This window comes from Cibotium barometz, chromosome 56 (genome assembly GCF_041138505.1).
Source record: "Cibotium barometz isolate CiBa-2024 chromosome 56, ASM4113850v1, whole genome shotgun sequence".
In the NCBI taxonomy this organism is placed as follows: domain Eukaryota; kingdom Viridiplantae; phylum Streptophyta; class Polypodiopsida; order Cyatheales; family Cibotiaceae; genus Cibotium; species Cibotium barometz.
In genome coordinates this window covers 12,018,220-12,030,285 of record NC_141101.1, presented here as the reverse complement: position 1 = coordinate 12,030,285, position 12,066 = coordinate 12,018,220, and the positions used below count along the sequence as shown (strand labels likewise).

The window sequence follows — 12,066 nt, the reverse complement described above, 5'->3', positions numbered from 1 at the left end:
GTGGGGGCTAGTTGTTGAGGGAAGAGATGAATGCCCAGAGGTGAGTGGAAAAAATGAGTGGAAGAGCAGGAATGAGAAAGCATAAGGACTCATCGCACTCAGTTTAAATGATGAAATCATTCATCACATCACAGGGATACAATGGGCAAAAGATGCATGGGATGAACTCAATAAATTATTTGGCACTCAAGCAAAAAATTCAAAGATAAATCTATTAATGCAATTCTACAAATTGGATATGAAGGAAAGTGAACCTTTAATCACACACTTGAACAAATATAAAAGCATTAAGCAACAACTGGCAGCCATTGGCAAAAAGGTAGAAGATGATGAGGCACTAGCAGTGCTTCTCCGAAGAGTGTGGACAAAGATGAATATGAAAACATTATAGCAACATTAAAGAATGTACCTGAATTGAAGCTGCACAAGATAGAAGGAGCTCTACTAGAGCAAGAGACCAAGGTTAAAGAGAAGAAATGGCTGGACTCAACAACTAGAGAAGAAAAAGCATTCTTCACCCGAGGAGGATTCTCTCGAGGATGAGGACGAGGAAGAGGCAGAGTAGGAGGAAGGACCTTCACTTTGCCACAACTGTGGAAAACTTGGACACATGGCAAGAGACTGCTAGAGCAAACCCAGTGGTGGAGAAGGAACGACATCAGCAAACTTTATGGAGGCTCCTAAGGAAGTGGAGTCAGATCATCTTTTCTAAGAGAGAGAGAGAGAGAGAGAGAGAGAGAGAGAGAGAGAGAGAGAGAGAGAGAGAAACCCCACAACCCAATGTAACCTACCCCAATAGAGTAAAACCACCTCTGAGCCACCGATGATGTACGCCATGTGGTAGATGTATGTGTGAGCACTTTAGTCAAGGTCACAGGCACTTGTTGTAGCCTTGGACACATAGAGAGAGAGGGTGTGAAGGACTATGAGTTTAGGGACTTGAGGGTTGTTGCAAGATCAGGGTGTCCAGTTTTATCCAGTTTATGCTGGACTGGGACAATGCTTAGAGAGTAAGTTTTGGGGGGCAAGGTACTTAAAATGAGATCAAGCAAATAATAGAAAATATGCTTGCCCTTAAATTAACCCAATATAACTTAAATTAATATAAATTAGTCTAATTAATCAAAATTAATCAAAAATATAATGAAATGATTAAAAAATGATCTTTCCATACGTAGAATGATCCAATTAATTTTTCCATAGATGCACCATTACAAGCACACTAGTCCCTATAGGTTTTATATGATTCATATCAAAAATGTAATTTTACTAATTAGATTATTAATATTTGCAGGCCTTTTGATAGTCTGGAAGAATTTTGAAAAAGAGATCATTAAAAATCCAACCATTGGATTTGCAATTTTTACTAACCACCACATTCTACTAATGTCTCAGTATCTACCCACTCTTTTGATCTACAAGATTGAGGATTTTAAGTGGTAGCTATTGTGGGTACAAAAAGTGGCATATATTATAACAATTTAAAGACCTTGAAATATTTAAATAAAATAGACAGATATCTTAAAATTTTCTCGAAAAATCAAGTTAAGCTCCATATTATGTGAAGATCTAAGGTACAAAGTGGGAATCTCATATGAGTTTATATGTAAAAGATATTAGCATTTTATGGAATCAGTTCAAATTTGGGACAGGGTGTATACATTGACTTTGTACCTAAGAAAATGAGGACTTTTGACTATCTAATGCTTAATTAAATTATGCAACTATATTTACAACTTTGAATATGATGTTCCAACAAAAGAACTTGAAACGAAATTCCTTCATTTACTAGGAGAGATTAGCCACTAAAGGTAAACAAATGCCTGTTTTTTTATTGTTTACAGGGTGCCTAAGTGGACAAAACTGGGCATCCTGATCTTGCAACCACCCTTGAGGCACTGGTCGCGGACTACCAAGTAAGAGGGAAACTTGGTATAGGATCCAGGTGTGATAGGATTATTCACTTGAGGGGAGGTGTTGAAATATACAAGTGAATAGGGTGTGTGCAGGAACAAGCCCTTAGCAAGAGGCTATAAAAGACAATCTGTAAATGAGAGAGGAGCTGTGAAAAGGTGAGAAGTATCTACTGGGAGAGAATAAAGGGTAGCATGAGAAGATTTAGGATGTGTGGAGATATTTTGGGAAGAGCTGGAGAGAATCAAGCAAAAGAGGTGGAGTGAATCAAGGAGAGATTAGTGGGATTAGATGCTTGGATGTAAACTCTACAAATTGAGGCATTGGCCTAATGAGAATTTGCTAGTTTTTTATTATCCATGCCTACATTAAGCTATCAGTTAATTGCTCACTAATATCATCTTAATCATCATCTAATCTCTTTGTAATGATGTTGATTCTAGCATTTGATCCACCATAGCTCATCACATTGTTGCAAATTTAACAATGCTTACAAGAGGGCACCTTGAGAAAGCTTCAAGTAGCCAAAGCCTATGAATTATCTTAACCTAGCCATAAGAGAAGAGGTTAGTAAGAATTAGGAGATTTATTTTGTTATGCATGCATTCAATCTAATAGATTTAAAAAAACATGCATAGAGTAATGGAAAACCTTACCTTTCTTCTTAAAAGGATAGGCTTGCTTGTGAGGCTTGTGGTGGGGAGAGGCCTTTTCCTTGTGCTGTGGAGAGGAGAGGCTTAGTGAGGGGGACTTTTGGCTTGCAAGGTGGAGAGGGATTATGCTTGTGAAAAGAGGAGAGGAGTGCAAAGATGACAATGTAAACAAAACAATTCTACACACTATTTTAGTCTATCTTGGAGAATTTACGAAATCATTCAAAATGTCTTCTACTATTCACTCTCTCTCTATATATCTATCTCTCTCTCTATTTTCCTTCTCTTATCTCTGTCTTGACTAGGTGATTATGATTAGATTTCCATGTATAGATCACAATGAATATAAAACAATCATATACATTGTTTTGCATTATCTTTAAAACCATTTAAAATGTCATCTTTAAAAATTTTTAAAATTATTTAAAATGCCATAAAGGGATTATAAACATTATTTTGCACTGTCTTTAAGAATTTATGAAACCATTTAGGAAACTATCTTTAAACATTGCTGAAATTATTCAAAATGCCATCTAATATAATCTCTCTTTCCATCTATTTCTCTCCTCCTTCCACTGTCTTGACTTAGGTGATTTTGGCTAGACAGTGAATATAAAACAATTTTAATCTCTCTCTCTCTCTCTCTCTCTCTCTCTCTCTCTCACTCTCGCTCTCGCTCAATTCACGTGATTATGGCTAGAAGGATATGTATATATGACAATGAATATTTAGCTTGACTGTTCAGTGCCTTTCCTCTCTATCTGTGTCTTGATACTCTCTCTCTCTCTCTCTCATATATTTCTCTTGATCTACTTGATTGGTGGTAGCAATTCAGTGAATGTGCAACAACAATGGATGCTTCTTTTGTTTGATCAATGATAATTAATGTGACACACTTGTTACGGTTGTTTTACCTGTTTTAGTGTAAAGCATAAATGGATAACATGTTGATGTATTGCTTGATCTTGTTTTCAATACTATTGTTTGATATTCTGTTTTTGTTCTGTATCTAAAGATATTTTCTAGATTTGATGGCCACCATGCTCTCCACTGAAGATCGAAAGATCATCCTGTGAGCCATTCGCACAGAGGCAGTTATCATGGTGTCACAATGTTTAGAAGAAGTTGTCAGAAAGACTAATGAGTGAGATATCCTCATGAGAGAGCTCGTCGTGCAGATCTGGGAAAATGCACAGCATCGTCTCAGATGCGAAGGCCACACTGAATTGTGTGAAAGACGGAAGTTAGTCGACTTTGACTACCAACACAGGATACGCACTATCTTGGGGAGTATGCGTTCGGCATACGAGGATCTTAGAGATGCCGCACCACCTTCTGTCGACTTACGCCATCTATAACTGTGGGACGCAACATGGAACGAGCAGAAGGTGAAGAGCAAATGTATGAGAGTTCTTTCTGTAGACACACTTCCCAAAAGAGCGCATCGCCCAAGATATAGCCGCTGCACCGTCCGGACAACCGGATGTGACAGGGACGGGCGCAATCATACGTACCATTTTCAACGAGCGATGTACACACCTTATCGGCGTTCCGCACGAGGCCTTGATCGAGGGGCAAACAATAGGGTCAGGAGCTTTTGGCACAATGAAGGAGTATAAGGTCCAGGGCATCTCATTTCTTCCAGAGCACGTTACTTTTTGTGGAAAGCTTTACAAGGGAGAAGGCAGCTCAAGATTTGAGAGCTTTCAGGCAGAGCAGGGCATGCAGGTTCTACATCCGTCCATCGTGCGATGCATAGCCTTCACCAAGGAATCGCCGTGGATCACTATTTTTCCATTATATAATGGTGGCTCGCTGGGTGACACGCTCTTGAAGGTTTCTTTCAGATACAGTGAGTTTACCAGAGTGATGTACCACTTGGATCAGGGATGGAAAAAGCCCCCGCCTGCTAACATACAATTAAGCCAGGTGCAGCTCGCTTAGATAAAGGAGGTGGCTTTGAATATGCCTCACATTATGCATGCCCTGGTGGATGGCCTAGCAGGCACACATGGCTACTGGGGCCTTCTGCTGAGAGCGCCAAAAAGCGAGTATCGCTCAATTTTGTATTCGAAGCCAGTAAAAATCCAAAAAAGGTGGCAGAGGCTCGAGCTTATGCTGATAGGGATGTCGACAAGCAGGGAGCGAAACAAGCGACCATGGATAGCTCCAGAGATTTTTGATCCTCTTGGAAGATGCATACACTCCTGTGAGCGATGTTTTCGCCTCGGGATATTTATTAGAGGTGTTATATGACTTTTGGAGAAAAGTGCAAGAGTTGTGGATGGGCGGCAGTACTCACGACAAACCACCATGGACGCAATTATATATAAAGTCAGAAATTGGATGTGCTTTCCTAATCGTGATGAGAGAAAATCTCTCTTTGCAAGTAGCAGAATTTTTTAGATCACTTAAGACTGAACCAGCAAGGGCGCAACGTCCGCTGGTGGAGCTTTCTGTATCATTTAATCCTATTATGTAATTGAACATGGTGTCTACCTTACTTTGAAGAATGACCAATGTTCTCTAGTGTGTGCAATGTTTTGAATTATTTTTATGTTAAGTGGATACTTTTCGAGTCTTTGCATTTCATCTTTCATCTCGTGGTGTTTAAAATTAAGTTTTTGAGGATAATGATGAATTTGTTGTACGTTTTATTTTATAGTTCATTAAAAGCCTAAAGTCATCTTTATTTGTCCTCTATTCGTGCAGACACACGCGAACGAGAGCCACGAGCTGGCTAAGAAGTCGTACGAGCACATGAAATCCCTTGCACACGGATTGACTGCTCGTGAAGCGACTAGAACGGCGTGCTGGTTGTCAAAATGGGCAAACCCTTCTTATGCCCAATGGAAAGACATCAACAAACAAATAACCACCATAGATATGATTAAACAGATATGGCCATGCCCAGATGGCGAGATCAAGAAGGGAAGGTGGAAGGTGTCGCGGTGCAATCAAGACGACATCAGAAATAATGCCGAACGAATATTCTTAGAAGTGTACGGTCATCCTCTCCACAATGCAGACGCTCCATTGTATTTTGCCAAGATGTTGTATGCCCAGTTTGTCCTGCAAACACCTGTGGACTTCGCTTCTAGAGAGGTCACTGTCAACACCCACGATTTGCGTGAAGAGAAAGTGACCTTCACAAGAGAGGAGCTTGCTCTCATGGTGGAAGGGGCTGGACTAGAGCTGAACGCGGTCAAAGACAACCTAGGGGCAAAGCTCGCAGAGAAGGAGCAAGAAGCAGTGAGATTGTCACAGGCCCAAACTCCCCCCCGGCCAACAGAGAGGTTCAAGAGCAGCTCACCCGGCTTAGCCAAGATGTGCAAGGACTATCTGTACGTTTAAATCCTATGCGTCAAGGGAATCATATTTCACATTTTTTTATGCATCCTGAGCTTGTGGGGGCTGCTAGCGGTGCTACTAGTTCCTCCACCTCGCAATGTCCCGTGTGCTACAAACCATTCGACGGTTGGAGCGGCCACTATGTTCTACCATGTGGCCACTACTATCACTTGATATGCTTGGTGAGACAGATGCAGAGTGTGTCCACATGTGCATTGTGTGGCATAGCAATTAACCATGCATTCTTGCAATTTTTTGCATTGTCCATAACAATTTGGACTACATTTTTAGCACCCACTTCTTCTATCATAGAGGCAATGATACCAGCAATATACGCCCCAGATTTTATTGCACCAGCCGAATCCACGGCACGCATAAAAGTCTCACCTCTAGGTGAAACAACCATTATATTAATTAATGGTTTTCTTTGTACATTGGATCATCCATCGCTGACTATACTACATCCAGAAAGCTCTATGTTGCTAAGCGTTATTCTATGTACACGTTCTTTCACTTGAGCATAGCATTTCTCCAATAGATCATTTCGCATAGCATGATACGAAGGCGGTGAAAACCCTGATCCAAATTCACCGATTTTCTTCCATGCTCTCTTCCAATGCTCTCTCCACCATCACCATAGCACTCCCTGAAAAGTAGATCGCTTCAGCAAGGGCGAGCTGTGCATCATTGAGCAGACCGTTACGTAAGCTTTCCTGCAATGAAGTTTGACGCATGGGTATGTTAAAGTGACGCTTGCAAGAAGATGCACTGGGTAGATTACTTTCTGGTTGCACATTAAAGTTCGGAGTACAAGCCGGCGATGCTTCCAAAGTTTGATGATTAGAACAACAATGTTCTTCCTGCCTCGATACATTGGCAGTAGATGAGAACAGTTTCCTTGCGTCTTTCTTCTGCATTTTGTCTCTTAAACGTTTGGCCACTGCAGGTGCAGAGGGGTGGATACATCCTCGGCCTTTTTTCTTCACTCCACCTAAAAAGTGTTCTCTTAATCGAGGCGCCCCACCTGATTTTACTGCGTGGCATAGCGTACACTCGCAATCTATGAATCAGTCACCAATGTTAATTGCATATTGCCACTCTAACCCAGGTGCCTTTTTTTCCTGCTATTATGAATTTGGGCTCTATTAGAAGTATCGCTAGGTCCAACGTTTTCTTCCATCTCAAATAACCTATTCAAGCAAGCATACAATAATGAATACACAAACGAAGTAACAACAAAGCCACTCACATATTACAAAACATATATCACCACAGAAACATAGAAGCCTTAAAAAACCAAGTGATTACTGAAAAGATAAAATGTAGCCAAGCAAAAATCTGAAACTAGTTTGAATCTATTTTGACAAAAATAAAAGATCGTCATATATGTTGATCGTCATATATGTTGTTTATTGTTTTTATTTTAAAAGAGAAAGACATCCATTTGACGATTCATGCTAACTACAAAGGATGACTGAAAGTTTTGTGCCTATAGGAATTTTATTTTTCAACTTACAGAATCGTAGATATTAATTTTTGCTAGACTTTTAGCGTCATGACAAGACAAGACGAATATATAAATGTGTATTCTAAGATTAAGATACATGTAATTGACAGCATGCATACAATGCACATTGCACCCCTGATGAAGGATATCTTTCGTACCCAATTAAGGATACTTTAAACAAATCAAAGATCTATGATTGCCCAATACTCTAGTATAGGACAAAAGAACTTCTCTAAGACTCTAACATTGACAAAGCAAATCAAAGATCTATGTTTGCCCAACACTCTAGTATAGGACAATAGACCCTTGTCTAATAAAGACTATATCAAATATCAAGAACCAATACAAGCCCCTAAGGAGGACTCTTGGCTCCATCAAATCATTTATAGAGCAGAATAAGGTAGACTACTTGCTCTGCTCGAACGCAAAGTTGAAGTGACTCCAACTTTGTCCCTAAATCTCCGCGAGTATTAGCTATGAACCACACTCTGCCCACAATTCAAAGAATTGAGGACTAGTGGCTCAGTAGCCTTAGGAGTGCCAACAAGGAAAGATTATAGCCCCTAAGATAAGGACGTTCTTCCCTAGAGGATGCTCCCTCGGGGGGGTCACTATATGTAAATCCTCTATATCACGTGCGTTCAAGGCCTATTTAAAAAGTCCCTTATCTGTGAATTTTTTAGTGAATATAATGTATCCTTTCCTATTCAAATCTGTAAATTTTTTTTGAAATACAATAAATAAATCCCCTCTGTAAATATATTTCTTTAAGTTTTAAATATTTAAAATGTCCTTCTATTGAACCCACGTGATACTTACATATTTATACGAGTGACCCCCCCGAGGACGCTCCTAAGCACTTCAAGGAAAGATGTGACGCCCCCAAAACAAGGACAATCTTCCCCAAAAAGCTGGCTAAAGGGTGTCGGGCACCTTTTATTAATAAGAAATATGCCTGCCGGGATTCTTTGTTTCCCGGTGGGGCCCATCGAGAGACAAAGAATCTCGATGGGTTTACAAGAATAGTAAGTTTTGGCCAGTAAGAGATCAAGTCTTGTGAATATATGTTGTGATCACATGTTTTAGAATGTTAATAACACGTTTTCTTAACGTGATCACGAATTTGTGAACACGTTTATGAAATCCTTGTACAAGTGGGACAAGAGGTGTGGTAAAAATGACACAACGTTGGCTAAAGCCTTTGGGTTGTTGCAAGATCAGGGTGTCTAGTTTTGTCTAGTTTATGTTAGACTAGGACAATGCTTGGAGAGCAAATTTGGGGAGGCAAGGTACTTCAAATGAGATCAAGGAACTAATAAAAACTACACATGCACTCAAATTAACCAAATATAGCTTAAATTAATATAAATTAGTCTAATTAATCAAAAGTATGATGAAACGATTAAAAAATGATCTTTTCACATACGATCCAATATTTTTTCTATAATTGCACCATTATAAGTACACTAGTCCCTATAGGTTTAAATGAATTACATCAAAATTTGTAATTTTACTAATAAGATTATTAATATTTGCAGGCCTTCTGATAGCCTGGAAGAATTTTGGAAAAGAGATCATTAAATGTTCAATCATTGGATTTGAAATTCGACTAACCACAACATTCTAATAATGTCTCACTATCTACCACTTTTTTGATCTACAAGATTTAGCATTTGAAGTGGTAGTCATTGTGGGTACAAAACTTGGCATATATTGTAGCACTTTAAAGACCTTAAAATATTTAAAGAAAATAGACAAATAGCTTACAATTTCAAAAAAAAATCAAGTTAAGCTCTATATTATGTGAAGATCTAAGGTCCAAAGTGGGAATCTCATATGAATTTATATGTAAAAGATATTAGCATTTTATGGAATAGTCCAAATTTGGGACAAGATGTATACATTGACTTCGTACATATCTAAGAAAATGAGGACTTTTGAATATCTAATGCTTAATCAGATTATGCAACTATATTTCCAACTTTGCACATGATGTTCCAACAAAAGAACTTAAAAGGAAATTCCTTCATCAGCTACTAGGAGAGATTAGCCACTAAAGGTAAACAAATACCTATTTCTTCTTACTGTTTAAAGGGTGCCTGAGTGGAAAAAACTGGGCACCCTGATCTTGCAACCACCCCTTTATTTTGAAAGGCTTATACACAACCTAGAGATGTCGTTTTATGACTTTGCCTTGTTCAATGCTGCAAGAATATTCTCACCAAAAAACTATAATAGAGATGAAGATATTTGTCAACAACAAGCAAGGGAATTCCTCAAAACACTTAGTGGCAAATTTGGAGTGTCGTTGATGCCTATCATTGATCAAAAGCAAAGTGAGTTGGAATTGTTTAGATTTATTTCTGCATTATATGAGTCTTATCCATCTCTGGGACTCATTGATGCATGGCAACAATGTGGATATGAAGTAGAATGGCAACAAATGTTTCCTGCACTATTGTGACATTACCAGCTAGGTCAACAATATGTGACATTACCATCTCACTTTTAGCTCCACACACACAACATGGAAGATGTAGATTGGGATGGAATAATATTTGAGGTGCGATAAAGTATAAAAGAAAGAAGACCTCAAAACTTACATGAATTATAATGCTATTTTTGTTTTCAAATGATTAGACATTCTCTCTCTACACCTTTATGTGTATTTATCATAATTTGAATATTGTTGAATCTTTCCTTGTCATGAATTCTAATTGTTTTTGTGAATCTCTAGAAGGTTTGGAGGGCGGCTTTTTTTAAAAACCCCTCTGAAGGCTTCAAATATCAGCACTGAGCTGTATTAGCTACCCTTCAAAATAGGGGACTGCAGCTTTTGGACGGCAGTGTTTGGACGGCTGATTCCTACAGTGCAGCAGCTTCTCTGCAAACGACACATCGCCTTCACATCACCAGATTTTCATTAGCACTCAAAACAAACGATTGAACGTGTCGACCAAGTCGAGGACGGACGTAACCTCGTAAGAATCTGCGGCCTTATATAAACGAATCGTCGTAACGTAAGATTCTGCCGCCCTAAATATACGAATTGAACGTGATTTACGACAGGACTGAGAACTATAAAGCTGGCATCGTCAGCTTCCCTTGTTCAGTCCAGCCCACTGTTCTCACACTCTTTTGACGAGCCCAGTTTCAGGCTTTATGGCGTTGGTAAAGATGGCGATGCCGCCCGCAATACTGGTGTTACTGCTATGTTTATCTCCCATTTGTATGTTTCTTTCTCGTGATCCTGGATAAGAGTTTTCTGTTCTGAGAGCTGGCGCAGCGTTAATGTACGTATGATTACTAGCTGTTGGTTATTATGGATTGAATGCAGGGAATAATCATATGGGAATAGTGGGTGGCGATACAAGGTGCAACTCTGCGGTTGTGGTAGAAGAGGGCGACACGTGCTTCTCAATCGCTACCTCCTTTAACATGTCCGTGTCACAACTTAAAAAAGTTAACCCAGGCATTGACTGCGACGACCTCCAGATTGGTACTCAGGTGGGTATTCTGTGTCTCCCTCCTGTATTTAATTATTCTTGCATCGGATGCTGCTGCTAGGGGAACCACCACAGTGCACGCCTCCGGGCAGCTGTGCGACAATATAACCCTAATTTTAACCTACGCATTGACTGATCTGATGTTACTCTCGCAGGTCTGCCTCTCGTGAACGAATGCTATTTCTTATGATCATCTGCAACTCCGGCAACGCTCGCTTTCCTGTGACGCAAACTGATCTATGGATGCTGTCTTTACTTCTGTTTTCGTGGCGTCGGTATAAATAAAATCAATAAATATTTTGACATTGTTTTGCACGGAGTTGGGTTTTGCAACATATTATTGGTGTGGGTATGCCACATCATCGATAATGTGGTTTTTATTTTTAAAAAAATGTATAGGTTAATGGGTTTTATAACTAAAACATCAAAATTTGAATCACGGGATTTAACGCTAAGAAAAAGTACATTCGATTTGAGCGATGAAAATTGACTAGCATCATATGTTACTTTTTTGAATTGTCCAACAAGTGTTTGCAATCTTTGACCAAATTTTTTCCATTCATACATGTCAAATTATGGAGCTGAACCTTATTATATTTTTTTAATCAGAAAATGAGTAGGGTAAAGTGTGCTTTCATGAGCAAAACTCATGTTTTCTGGTTATCATATTATTTCTATAAGGACCTCTACGTTTGTTTTTCGTTTTTTTTTGAGTGGGATTCTTCACTATGAAAGAAATCTTCAAGCCTAAGGATTGAGACAAACAAGACAATGGACAGAATACATAGACTAGATTAAAAGTGGGACACATAAAAAGAGAGAGACAAGGAAGATATACTAGATTAAAAGTGAGACGAGAGAGAGAGAGAGAGAGAGAGAGAGAGAGAGAGGATTGGCAAACAGATTGATAGTATCTTGCATAAGAGTTTGAATATATGAAAAATATGTAAACAAAACCTCATCCCATCACAGATGGGTTTGTTGTGTATAAATACACTTCTTCTTGGATTATTAGGGAGAGTGAAGTTGTAGAGTATGTAAGATTTGCAAAGAGTTTTCATTAATCAAGTTCTTTAGAATCTTGATTTTACTTCTTCCATCAATGTTCAATATCCTTCGCCTTTTTTATTCACTA

At 39.0% G+C, this 12,066-nt stretch overlaps 1 protein-coding gene across 1 annotated transcript; it reads left to right on the top strand.

Annotated features, from left to right (window-relative positions):
• The first annotated feature begins 10,498 nt into the window (after positions 1-10,498).
• LOC147606909 (lysM domain-containing protein ARB_01488-like) lies at positions 10,499-11,246 on the top strand. Its single transcript, XM_086791344.1, has 3 exons — positions 10,499-10,654; positions 10,763-10,932; positions 11,087-11,246. Exons 1-3 carry the CDS (start codon positions 10,588-10,590, stop codon positions 11,099-11,101), a joined length of 252 nt encoding a protein of 83 aa, XP_086647470.1. The 5' UTR covers positions 10,499-10,587; the 3' UTR covers positions 11,102-11,246.
• Positions 11,247-12,066: the final 820 nt, after the last annotated feature.

Coding starts and splice junctions, on each gene's coding strand:
- LOC147606909 (XM_086791344.1), top strand. CDS start 10,588: ATGGCGTTGGTAAAGATGGCGATGCCGCCCGCAATACTGGTGTTACTG. Junction 10,655..10,762: donor GCTATGTTTATCTCCCATTT/GTATGTTTCTTT, acceptor GATTGAATGCAG/GGAATAATCATATGGGAATA.